The 13,532-nt window shown below is 47.4% G+C and overlaps 1 protein-coding gene across 4 annotated transcripts in view; it reads right to left on the reverse strand.

Moving 5' to 3' along the window:
- FGF13 (fibroblast growth factor 13) overlaps positions 1-13,532 on the reverse strand; it is a 296,980-nt gene that overhangs the window by 230,040 nt on the left and 53,408 nt on the right. Inside the window, exons 1-2 of one of the 4 annotated variants that reach the window (XM_072043133.1) lie at positions 2,893-3,107; positions 1,681-1,833 (exon numbers count right to left, since the gene is read on the reverse strand). The exons of 1 other annotated variant lie outside the window; for it this stretch is intronic. In XM_072043133.1, the coding sequence (XP_071899234.1) occupies positions 1,681-1,729 (49 nt within the window). In that variant the 5' untranslated portion in view covers positions 1,730-1,833; positions 2,893-3,107. Of the gene's footprint in view, positions 1-1,680; positions 1,834-2,892; positions 3,108-13,532 lie in introns of those variants that run through there. 2 more of the 4 variants (XM_072043134.1, XM_027465297.3) reach the window with 2 other exon arrangements.

The raw sequence follows: 13,532 nt of genomic DNA on the forward strand, positions 1-13,532 counted from the left end.
ATTAAAAATAATAATAATAATAATAAATAAATCTTGTTTTAGTCTATGACCCGATAGACCAAAGAAGCCTGCCCAGCCCATACATTAACTGGTAAATACTACCTCCTCCTTACCAATGTGCTTGGACCCTCTGGAAAAGCACATTTCACTGAACGCAACCACTCAGTTTTCTACAGCAAATGCCAAACTTCACACACCCGACTCCTCCTGTTCTATCTAAAACAGGTCTCTTACTTTGTGGTAACAGAGAAAGTTTTTACACTAGCTCCAGAAGAGTACCACCATCTCCTGGGAGCAGAGTATCAGCACCAACAGTTTTTCTCGGGACTCACAGAACATACATCTTCAGGTACACTGTCAGCACGGGAATCAAAATCTTGCATGTCTAACTCATTACTGACTCATTACTAGGAGATACAAATGCTTTTGTCCCAGTGTTTTGAAACACACACGTCACAAAACCTGTATGCAGGCGATTTCAAACATTAAGTTAAAGCGTCAATAAGACTTGTGATCATAGCACAAAGTGGGATATGCAAATTAGATTAAAAACCAAGCTTTCACACAAGTGTGGCAAATTCTGTATGTGTAGGATTATAACAGTTCTAAATCATGCAAATAATTCCTCAGAAATGCAGGAATCTTTTGTTCTGCATTGCTTGATAAATTATTTAAAGGGCATTTTAGTGGATAAGGCCAACATAAATAAGTAGTTACTTAACATCAAAGAAAATAATTTAAAGACAAACAGAAAATGTAAGATTTTGCAATGTAACTGAATGACGGACTTAAATTTTTCACAACAAAATAAATAAGAATCTGATGAAGATGCTAAGACTTGTAGCAAAATGTAGGTGGAAGTGGAAGGATAGGGTTTAAAAAAAGTATAAAAATAAGAGGTCTCCAACACCTAGTGTTAGACACTGACTTCCAAAATCAGGAAACTAAGAAGTTTTCAAAAATAAAAATAAAAATAGAAAGGAGGAATTTTCGGATTTGGCCTCTCAGAGTGGAAAAAAAAAAGAAAAAAAGAAAAAAAGTGAACGATAGCAAAGTGTCCATTCTCTTTTGTGAAATTAGGAACAGGGTTTTTTTCCCTCTCATGCCAAGCGAGTGCCCTTCACCTGGGTATCCCACCAGCGCCAGCCTGCCACACAGATGCCCGCTTGAGAAGACATACGGCTTTATTTACAAATACACGGCTAAAACTACTCCTGGAAGGCTGCAGCAGCGCAGCCCGCGCCCCCCGGCACCCCAAGCTGGGGTAAGGCTGCGGAGCCAGCCGTGCTCGGGGGGTGGCAGGGGCAGAGCCACCTGTATGTGCCCCCCCCCGACACGGGGCACCCCGGGGGCTGCTTCCCCTGCCCAGCACCGGCTGAACCGAGGGGGGGGGGTCCACATGCACCCCTCCGCCCCCCCGTCTCCATGGCGATGGCTCCCCGCTCCCCGGCACGGCTCGGCCCCGCTTGCCGGGGGGGGGGGGGCACTTACTTTCGTGCCGCATTGAGCCGGGCCCCCCCGCGGCCGGAGCTCCGCACGCCGGGCACCGGTTCCCCACCCGCGCCCCGTGCCGGGAGGGGTGGGGGGGTCCCCAAAACTAGGGACTGGGAGCGGCTAGCCGGAGCGGTAAGGTCGGGCCGGGAACCACGCTGTTTCTCGGAGCGGCTGCGCCTGCCTTACCCTTGGAAGCATCTTTCTCTTCTTTGGGCTTGATCACCTTCCCGCTCATAGACCCCAGCTTGGGGGGGGGAAGCCCCGGGAGCGGCGCGGATTCCGGCTGGACCCACGGAAACCTCGGGCGGGGGGCAGCGTGCGTGCGGGAGGGGGGGTCCTCTGCGCCGAAAAGGGAGAAATCAGGCGAACGAGAAAGGGAGGGGGAGGAAAAAAAAAAAAAAAGAATAAAAAAAATAATAATAATAAATCAGGAGCCGCCGCTGTGCCCGCTCCCCGGCGCGGTGCCGCCGCTGTGCCTGCGGGAGCGGAGCGGTGAGCGGGGGGCTCCGGCAGCCGCAGCACCGAGCCCCTGCGCCGCTCGCCGTGCCGGAGACAAAAGCGATTTTCCCTGTGTCTGCCTGGCCCCGGCCCCCTCCTCCCTCCGCCTCCCCGGCTCTGCCTCCCCTCCCCAGGGCCAGGGAAGCGCAGCCGGTCCTGGGAGTCCCACCGACAGGGGGGAGGGGGGGGGGGACCTCCGGGGGGGGGCTGCTTGGGTGTGTTGGTTGGGTTCGGTGCTGGTTTGTGGGTTGCTGTGTGTGTTTTTTTTTTCGCATCCTCCTCTAACAATAATGGGATGGAGCAGCAGAGCTGCAGCCGCGGATGGGAGGAGGAGGAGGAGGACGCGAGTCCTCGGCACTGCAGAAGAGGCGGCAGGTTTACGTTCGCCGGCAGCGGGGAGGGCTGGAGCCAGAGCTGCCCCCCTCGACCCCCCCGGGTCCCAGCACCCCCTCCCCACCTCCCTGCCCGGGCTCCCCTAAAGCGGCACCCACGGGGCGCAAGGCGCATCCCTGCTGCCCCCAGCCCCGGGACGGTGCCCCAAGCCACGAGGGGTGGGGGGGGTGACACTACCCCAGCCTGGCCCCCACCCAGGGGAGCCGCTCTCACCCCCCCCACACCCCGCTAAGGGGAGGCTCCGGGCGCCGAGCTGCGCCCCCCGGCACGGCCCGAGCCTGACAGCCTGTTGCTGGCACGGGAGGGCGAAAAGCCAGAAGAGGGTGACGAGGGACCGGGGGGGTGACCCGGAGAGAAGAGGGGGCACCGAGCTCCCTTCTACCGGGGGGCACGCGGAGCCTGCGCTGCCCCGCTCCCAGCCCCGCGGTGTCGGACGGGACTCGCCCCCCTCCCTGATCCTCCCGGGGACAGGGGGACCCCCCCGCCGGCTGCCGAAGCTCCTCTCACCTTAGCGAGAAAGGCGCTGCCCACCCCGCCCCGGCCCCCTCCTCCTCTGCGGGACGAGACCTCCTAGGAGCGGGCCGCCGTCGGGGGAAGGAGCGCGGCTCCCGGCCTCTGCCCCGCGGGGAGGGCGGCCGGGAGAAACCCGATGCAGCCCCGGGGAGCCCGGCCCCGCTCGGCAGAGCCCAAAATAAAAGTGCTGGGAGGGGAGAGCCGCGAAACGCCCGGGGGAGCCCCCGGTAGGGCAGACTGACACCCCCTTTCCCAACAGACTGCTTATGGAGGGGGTGGGGGCTTCTCCAAGACCGGACAGAGCCGAGCAACCCCCAGGGGGAGGCAGCATGCTCAGGGCTGGGAACTCCCCAGGGCTCACCCGCACCTCCCCTGCCCCGAGGGCAGGAGCAGCCCCGGGCCGGGGGTCTCCAGCCCGGCCTGCGGCACCACCGGGGCTGCGCGCCCGCTATTTTTAGCGGGGCCAAATTCCTTCCCCCTTCTCCCTCCATTCGCTCCAGCCCAGCGCCGGGGACAGCTGAGGGCAGATCGGCTTACCGGGGTCGGGGTCCCGGTCGCGGCCCCGCTCCTGCCTCCGGCAAGGCGCGGTAGGGCTGCCCGGAGGCAGGGCATCACCTGAGCAAAAGGGGCAGCCCCTGCTGGACCCCGCGCCCTCACCCACCTCGTTCAGGTGCTGCTGGGTCAGGGGTGATGACAGGGTCAGGGTGTGAACAGGAAAATCAGGGCCGTTGGGGCTAAGGCTGGAGAGATGGGATCAGAGCTGACACTTGTACGCTTGCACTTACGAAATGACTTTCCCTTAAGTAATGCACAAAGCAGCCAGCTGAATCCCAAACCCTTTAACAAAGTCCTGCATGCAGCTGTCTGCAGCAGGAACAACCTCTGCTCTGTTCCTGGATCCAAGGAATTGTCCTGGCAGAGCCAGTTTTCTTTCCCAGAGGTTCACTAAGCCCTCTGATGATATTACACTTACGGTGCTTTCAGTATAAATCTGTTTCACTTGGGCTTTTTCTGTGATGTTTTTTAACACTCCAGAGACCTAACAGGAGGCTTTAAAAGTTGGGCTTTCTCTTGCCTGTTTCTCTTCAGAGGAACTTGGACCACTGAAACTGGAGAACTAGAAATGGAGGAGAGGGGAAGGAGAAATTCTGCAGTTTGGCTGAGGCAGCATTTTCAGAAGAAGCCAGCCAGCCCCAGAAATGGGATTTCAGTTGTCTAGTACAATCTACTTGAGACCCTGGTTTTCAAAGGTGCTTGCAGTGACTTTGATGGGAGTTATAGACAGTTCACACTTCTGGTCTGAGGTCATTCCAGAACCCCCCTGATAAACGCTCTGCTTAGTACTGACAATGAACATCTCTTCTGTGAACCATTCTCACCTTTGCCAGGAGATCTGTTAAATTTTACAGGAGTTATTACATTGACCAAATGAGGCCTACATACTGGCACTAAATACCAGAAGGAGGTAGCAGCTCAGCGTGTTGCAGAGGAAATGTACCCACTGTTGGGCAGAGAGAGCTTACCCTGCTGCTTTGAAATGAGTTAGTTTTTCTCCTTACTAGTCTGCAAGGCTTAGAAGTGTCAATTAAATCAGTAATAAAATATGGTGCTGCACATGAAAAATATAAAGGGCTTGGCATGAAGGCTTATTGCAGTCTGGATGCGGTTTGCTCAGCCTTTGCTTTTAGAGCTAACTTGATGGTTCACAATATTCCAGTGGAGATGGTGTTTGGGGTTGGGGCATTAAAGTCTTCAGATTCCCTCATCAGTTCCATGTTTTGCTGTGAGCATTTCTGCTTTTGATGTCTCACACAAGGTCTGGCTTTGCAGCAAAATTTTAACTAACTTACGAATATGTAAGTATGGATCTAGGCTTAGTGTCTCAGTACATCCCTTTCCCAGCTATAGTAGGAGAAAAGTGTCACCTCACTGCTTTACAACTATCACACTGGAAGCTGAGAAGCACTCATACTGTGATGACAGAACTGATACGCAACAAGCTACATACCTCAGCCAGGCTTACACGGAAACATACCTATACAAGGCTCCTACTTGGAGATTGTATCTCCCACTAGCAGCACTCCTGGGTTTCTGAGTTAGAAAATACTTCTGTGCCTCTAGATAAATCAGATACCCAGAGCAAGAAGATTTAGTGAAGTTTAGTAGAAAGAGGTCTGCTGTGTCCTGTGCTAATGCTGTGTAGGCATTTCCCGTCCACCTGTGTGGCTAGGGAAGGTTTGAATTCAAGACTGGTTCTGGTGGGAGGAGGATGATTAAAAGTCAAATATAGTAAATTTCTCTAATTGTCTTTCATGCTCGTCCCAAGATTGTGATGGAGTCATTTAAACCAAATGGCAAGAAGCCAGCAATGCAGCACAAACTGTTGAAGCATCATCTATACCCTTTTAAGGTTCCTGAACTTTCCTGCCCAGAGGGACAAACACGATTGCCCCAAGCACAGCAAGGTCTCACAAGCTCCAAGTGTGAAGTGAAACATGAGGCTTTTTCAGCAGAGACACACACGCAGCAGATCCTATTTGGGCTCTCTAAATACTCACAGCTCAGGGCTGCTCTCTGGAACCAGACACGGCAGAGCTGGCGTGCAGCACAGAGCCATGCCTCTGCTGAGGGAATTTATCCCCCAAGGAACACCTCCCAGAAGGTTCTGACTTGGCACAAGTTGGGTGTCATTTACAGTCTGAAACCGTAAACTCTAAGTGCCTTTATACAACATAACGGTTGCTGTGTAATGTCCAATAACTGGGCACGTTGTTCATAAAACACATACTCAAGTCACACACGTGCTTTTCCTACTCTAGTAAAATATCTGTAAAGACATACATCCCCCTGAGGTATTCTGGACCTGACATAGATACTGTAGGGACATAGCTCCTCAGTGTACTTTTTCCTTGATTCTTTAGCTTATTCTCTCATTGAAATTTTCTTTTTTTCTGAAGGTGCTGGTTTGTAAAAGGTCCAGATTCTGCTCTTTTAAATAATGGGAATTTTACTTCATGCCCTTAAAGTAGTCCAGCAAGTTTAAATTAGCCTTGTCATGATGGTTCCTGCTGTGTTCCCAGTTAAAGCTGAAGTAAAACTCTCCCTGCATTCAGGTTGATATTGATATTGAAGCAATATTAGGCTTTAAATATAAGATTCCAGACATGAAAAAGTCTTACAGATACAAGTACTTACTACTCATTTCAAATTACGTTTTTAATTTATACTGGCATCTAGAGGCATTTATTGCTTTATGATGAAATAAGTAAATGATCAAGAGGGCATATCTGAAGTTTTGTTGCCACTTCTTGGTAATGATGTCTATGAAGTCAGTCCAAATAAATCTATCACACACCTCCTTACTGACTGATGTTAAAGCACTATTTTAACTGGAATTCAAGGGCAAACTTCCTTATTGTCAGCTGTGTTTTAACAAAAGGGGGTGGGGGGGACAGGATGAGACTAGAGAAATACTAGAGAAATACTCAATACTGGACCAAATCATAGCCTTTTCTCTAGTTCTCTAACAGGCACATGCTTGTGTAATGACTGTTTAATTTTGTCCCCATCTTATTTTTACCATTCCTATTCCTACGCAGTCTTAAGCACTACACAGAGGACCTTTTTTTTGGCAGACAGCTCGCTGTGTAGAATATTCTCTTTTTGATTGCCAAAACCCAACTGCTATATGCAAATAGAGTTCCAGCTAATGGATAGTATGGAGATTGCAGTTTAATTTCTCTAAATAATTCAGTCTGATAAACAGAGAAGCCCTAAGCAGACACTTGTGGTAAGGGATAATGATCATAGTGATCATAGTGAATTTCTCACCTATTTACCATGAATCATTTCAATTAAAATTAATGGACATCAAGCATTCTGTGCTGTGACCCCAGCTCTTTGGAATGCTCCTGTAGGCTGGGAAATGTGCTCAGCACCTGGGAAACTGAGCACCTCACATTGCTGGGCAAGGATCCCTCTGGCTGATCGAGCTTAGAGAACTGCAGAGGAAATCCTGATCAGTGCCACCAGTTAAAGCAGAACACCAGTGTGAGGCCCTTAATCCTGGAGATCAGAGTCCTCCAGACTGCTGAAAGTCCAAAACAGGTAAGTCTTGATTGGCTTTTCTGTCTGCATTTCAGTACATTTACTAAGCTAGACTGATCACAGTTTACAAAGATGTGCAATTCTGTAGCAGAGTAGGATATTAGGTTTGGTGTTTAAGTGAAAAAAAAAAAAAAACAAATTCTTCTTGCAACTCTAGAGTAGTTTACAAAGTAGGGGGTTGGTGGTTTTATATGAAATCTTAGAGCTTTCCTCAAAGCTAACAAAACTTAAATTCTGACAGTCAACTTGGGTTTAAGTCCTGGATTTACTGAAACTAAGCATCCTGAAATATACTACGAAGTTCTGAAATGAGGAATTTTGGCCAGATTTGTTTGGGGAGTGTTAGTGGTGACACAAATACCACATGTCAAATGCAACATATTTATGGGAATATTTAAGTGACAGTATTTAACACAATCTTTGAATTATGACTAGAAATTTTCATTTAGCAGAAATATTTTCTAAACCTGGAAAGTCTGACCTACAGAAGAAGTTTCCTATCTCAAAATGCTACCTAATTTACCTCTAGCAGACAGTTGCCTTTTTATTTATTTATTTTGAGGATTCTCCTCTCCTCCTAAAGTTTTGTGAATTGCAACTATCTTAGAAATCTCATCTCCTTTGCAGCAGCAACAATACTCCAACACTCCAATATATAGCTTCTATACATCCAATAATCATTTATCACCAGCACACTAAAACAGAATAACAACACTGGAGCCATGGAAGACACAGGTTTGCAGGTATCTGAGGTGGTAAAGCTGCAATGGGAGAATGCAGAGTGCAGTAAAGGGCCTGTGAGTGCTTTTTAGTGCTTTTATGAAAAGTCAGCACCTGCAGCAGAGACTGAGGCACTGCGTGGCTTAAGGCACAGCACAGAAGCACTAGCTGCGCCCCAGCCTTGAGAGCCAGACAAACAAATGAAGCTGCTGGCCTTGGACCAATTCCTTATTTCTAATCTCTCCTTTCACAGGTAAATCAAAAGATGCAAGGTTTTGTATGAAGCCTTGTCATATTACTGCTGAAGACAGAAACCAGTGAGATATGCAGCTACACTCCTTACCTTCACCTCATCTAGCCCTTGAGTCTGCAAGAAGGCATACTCACGTGCACAGTAGGTGATGTTAGGACCTTGCAAAAATACTACACAGCTTCTTTTCTCTCCAGGAGAGCCAGTGGGGCACACAGTGGATTTAGAGAGAGCTGTTGCCCTATCGCTTTTGTTGGAAACCCCTAGCCTGAACTTCTGCAGGTGGAATGGCAGAAAAGGCAGAAGCATTCAGCAACTGAACTGTGACCGAGTGCCTTGATGTCAGAACAGATTTCTGCCTGAGGCCCATTAAAGCTTTGTTATAGGAAACAAAGATGAAAGACACAGAAGCTGTTCTTTTGCTATTCATAGCACAAGACAAAGATGGTCCCTTACCCCTCGAGAACATAATAAGCACAATTCAAACTATGGCTATTGCTGACCACTTTTACCATGTAAAATAACAGGAGAATGCACTTCTTCAGAGAGCCTGTGAATTGCATCTTTCCCTTTACCACTCTTTCTGCTACTTGGTCAAGTCTCAAAACCTAAAAGGTTTTGAAGCTGAGCTGGAGCAGGAGCTTTGATGTTTGACTGTGCCAAGCTGCAGCCTGGCACTGAAAGCTGATCTCACTCCTGCCTTTGTGGAGCTGCAGGAAAGCTGCATTTGAAGAAGAGGCTGGGGAGCCAAAATGTATATGATATCAAATTTGGGCCTGAAATCCAGAGAAAAACTCACAGGTTAACATCAGATGGACACAAAGTCATGTTGCAATGGGAAACCTGATGTTAGAAACCTTGAGCCACCTCGATAAACAGACAGGCAAATGCTGTGACAATCATTACATGACTGATCTGAGCTGTCTCTGGAGTTGCACCAGAGTTTCAGACACCGAGAGCTAATAGAGCAACAGCAGGAAAGTGAATATACAGCAATATTGCAGAGGAAACTTGTCAAGTAGAGCTCTAACGTTATTGCAGGCTTGCATATACAGTGATACGGTGCAATAACATTTTTCCATGCCTGACTTTTTCTTTAAGAAAATTTAATCCACATTTGATTTTTACAAACCTGACAGACAGAGAGAAGAATGTAATGATTCATTATTTTAGACCCATTTGTGGCCTCTAAACACAGTTATGCCAAAAGTTCAAAGTGAATTGGTGCTGGTGACTGCTGTCAAACATAGCTACAACTTAACTTCTTGTGCTGTTCTGCTTTGGTCTTTTCCCAAGCCAAAGCCAGAGGGCTTGGAGCACCACCAAGAAGCGATGCCTTCAAGCTCAGTTCCCAGCTCCACATTTCTCTGCCCTGAAGTTTTTCCTAGGTGTATATCCTGCCTATTTTCTGGTAACACTGTAGGATCTGCCAATACATTATTTACAGCTCAAGATTTGGCATTCTGTGCCTGTGTTCTGAATGCTCCCTCAGCATCTCTAAATAGCTATCGCTGTTTTATATCCCTTTTTCTTCTTCTTTTTTATTTTTTTTTCCTCTAAGGAATATGCCAGAGGAGCTGGGGCTGATATCCTTCTGGATCAGGAGCAGAGACAAATGCTGCTCTGTTTGTAAACACTCCAAGTCTAAAATTAGCAGGAGTCAGAAGAAGAGTCATTTATAAACTTCAGGCTCCGTGAGCCATCTTGAGGAACGTCACACGCGTGCGGATGCATCTGCTGCTGATTTAAATAGCAGCCAGCATTCCCCCCCCCAAGTACCCCCACAGCAGTGGCACCTCCTGCTCCCTTGCCACCAGCTGCCGCCTGCGTGCCACAGAGCCTTGTGCCCCTTCAGACCCTTGGGCACAATGGCATAGCCGCAAATGGTTGAGCACATTTTCAGCTGGTGAAGCCGCTCAGATCCTCCCTAGCCACCTGCAGAAAAGGCTTGGTCAGCCAGAATATCATCCAAGACAAAGGGGAGGATTTCAGGGTCTGATTTGGTACTGGTAACCCAGTAAAACCCTCATGAGATGAGCAGTTTTTAAGCTGTCTTGCACTGTGTGATTTTAGGTTTGAGGGAAAACTAATCCATGTTGGGTATGGCAGAGAACATTGCATTAGCTAGGGCGGGTAACCCCTGCATACATCTTCCCTTTCAGCAGTAGGAGGCGATGGCATATAAAAATGACCTTGGCTGCATTTGAAGGAAAACACAATAGAAGCAGTGGTATGCTCGAACAGTGCGTTCAATAAAATCTGCGCTCCTCAGAGCAGGCCGCTAACCAAATGCCAAATGATCTGAATATATCATGTCAACAGTCAAATGCAAGTCTTCATAGATCCTAAAGTACCAACTTGTGTTTTTGTTTTGCAAGGCGTATAAATATATGTAACTACACATCTAAAGCTTTTTGAAAGGCATAGCAAAACCACATCTTTTTTTTCCGATCTAATGGTTTCATGTGAATGAAGGAGATTAAAATATATTCAAAAGAAATAGGTGGTATGTTCCAAAAACTAACAAACAAAAGCATTACAGACACACACACACACACACAAAAAAAAACTTTATAAATGTCAGAAGCCAGAAAAATATTATTCTGCAGTTTTATTCAGTGTTGGAGCATAAAGTACATTATTGAAATAAAACTTTTTAAACTCAAAGTTACAGAAGAAGCTTACATAAAGAGCTGGTTTTATTTAAGAGAGAAAAACAACAGAACTGAAAAAATATCACTACTCTGTGCTACTGGCTTGACGTAGGAATATGTAATATCCTCATCTCCTCTAAAGGAGAGTAATTCAGTACACAGGGATTGCATACAGTTCCCAGGCTAGAAGATCTTATTGAGCTTATTCTGAGCAACTAATATAAGCAACAGCACTGCTGAGGTTTTACTTGGAGAAATACAGGAAAATATTAAACTCCAGGTGTTTGTAATGAGCAATCAGGATAATCTGGACACACAGCTTTATTAAATACAGCCACTTCCCTAGCTCCTGCTGCTGCTTGGAGCTACGCTCAAGTTGTCCCACTGAGTGCAGGGGCATTGCCCCGAGGGACCAAATTTCGCACTGCCCTGTCCTTCAGGATTTACCTGGAAAGAGCTGACATGACTGCTGTGTACCCCTTGTTCACAGCACTTTCTCTGCAGTTCTAACACCTTCTATGAGGTCACTGGTAACAGAGCCCCCAGCATCACTAGCACAGACACTCTCTGCTGAAGGCGGTGACAAAGCTGGCTGCCATCCCTTGGGCTGCGAGATGTGGGGAGGATGATGCACCCAACACTGCCTCATGGCAATAGCCCAATACCAGCCCATGAAAAGCCACAGATCCTATCAAACTTAGGCACTACTCCAGAGATGCTGTATTTGGAAAGCAACGCAGCTTCTTAAAAGAAGCAGCAAGAGTCAAAGGACGTGACTGAAAGCACTTTTCAAAAGTGCGGTGCTTGTCAACATTTCCATGTCCCTGCCCTTGGCAGAGCATGCACATGTACAACGTGTCATGTCCACAAAATACTTGGCTGCAATTTATATCCCTAAAATCCTTACCATATGCAAAATATCCCATCCATTCCAATGGGAGGATTATAGGAGTAGGAGGAGGCTTAGCGCAAACAATAGCTGTGATCAAACCAGTGTGCACGAGTGGTTTGTGGGAAGTGCAAGACATATCGAAGATGGCAGGTGCTGCTCTTGCTTGCAAGCTATTTATACTCAGGGAGTCACTCGGTAAGCGCTTCTTGCTTCAGCACACTCGTAGGATTCTTGTTCAAAGGGAGACGAGAGGTGTGGAGTGTGACTGCCTGGGCCAAATCTGTCATTTTAAAGATAACCGAATTAAGTATTGCGTAAAAATCCCACTGTAAAATACAGAGAGAAGTAGCCTGATATAACTAGCTTCAAAGCAGGGAATCACGGCAAACCAGGAGATATAGAACAGGAAAAAAAAAGAAATAAGACACAATAAGAGTGGAGTGGAAGCAAATGAAACATTTTCCTCTTTGAAAAGCACTAATCTTAGAGATCCAGGCTCTGACAGGATTCTGTCTTTTATTCTTTAAACAAAGGAATCACTGTCTCCCACAGGAGGTAGATTCATTCACAAGGCAGGACTTGGCCACTTACTGCTGAGGTTTGTGTGAGTGATGTGACTTCTTGCCTGAGGGATGCAGCTTTTGGCCCCCAGGAGGGATGCCCTGGGCTCTGGCAGGTGCAGAGCTCAGGAGGGAGCTCTGTGGGCACACACACTGGCCATGGGATACAGACCAGGGCTGCAGGAGCAGCCACCCTGCCTGTGAAGCTGCTCCTGCACCCAGCATCGCTGCTTGCATCCAGCACAGGATGAAGGCTTTTGAGTTCAGCTGGAGATAGGAGCTGAGCTATACAGCACGAACATCTGGGAACACCGTCATTATTGGTCACAGCATTTCTGTGAAATGTGGGATTAATCCCTCACCTGCTCTCTTTGGACTTGAAGAGAAGCAGAGATTTCACCACGTTCTGAACCCTGCATCCGTGCCCCAACAACTGCGCTGTGAAAACACGCAGAGTTGCAATTTGGATGCTCTTTAAGTGCTAACACCCCCGGTGCTGTCAACCATACTTGCGTGTGTCTGGTAATAATTGTTTGAGAAAACGCAATTTGTGAATCACAATTCTAGTTGCGAGCACGTGGGCAAAGGAAAATGTTAGCGCGTTATTTCATTTACATTCCATCGTGGTTCAGAGGCAATAACAAGGGTTAAAGAAGGCAAGGAAAGTTGACCGTGACCTATCCTTTGTAGTTCTGATCTCAAGGCTTTTAGCCTGGCAAGACTCCATTAAAATGAAAAAAATGTCTCTGTGCTAAAGCTAGAAAATTCACCCAAAATCATTCTCCTCAAGTTTTGTTATTACAGCCATGTAGTTTTCAATTGCTCCTCAGACACGGTTCTTGCAGGCACGAACTGCATCATTACCAATTATTTTTCTTGAAGTACCAAGTATCACTGTCACTGTGTCATAACTAAAGCAATAATACAAGTCTCAGAAGTGATTTTTGGGGGAAAAAAATGATTAGCAAGCATCTCCTTTAAAGCAAAATACCACAAGTCATTAATCATAGAAGTTTCTAATTTCAGAAATGAGTTAACTGATCTTTAATGAGACAAACAGCTTTTAAATGTTGCTGCTGCAAGACTTTATGCATTAAACTGGAGAGTGTAGCAAAATGACTGATTTCATTACTGATTCCAGGAAACGCTCCACCAGAAGCAGCTTGGAGTCTACAAAATCTCCATATTCCTTTCAAAAATTCTGCTTAGTTATGACACTTGCTATTCCAAGAGTCTTTGGGACATTTGCACATAGAGCTGAGGTCACCACCATGGTATGACAGCAGATACTTTTATAATTAGAAAAGTGGAATCCATGCCACATCCCCAATGGTTTCTGCTGGCTGGAGCTGTCACCCTCACAGCGGAGCAGGGAGATGCAGCTACCAGCCCAACAAGAAGGCTGCTGGAGGCCGAGGAGAGCTCCCAAGCACCTGTCTCACACAAGATGC

The sequence above is a fragment of the Anas platyrhynchos genome, chromosome 10, assembly GCF_047663525.1.
Source record: "Anas platyrhynchos isolate ZD024472 breed Pekin duck chromosome 10, IASCAAS_PekinDuck_T2T, whole genome shotgun sequence".
Taxonomy (NCBI): Eukaryota; Metazoa; Chordata; class Aves; order Anseriformes; family Anatidae; genus Anas; species Anas platyrhynchos.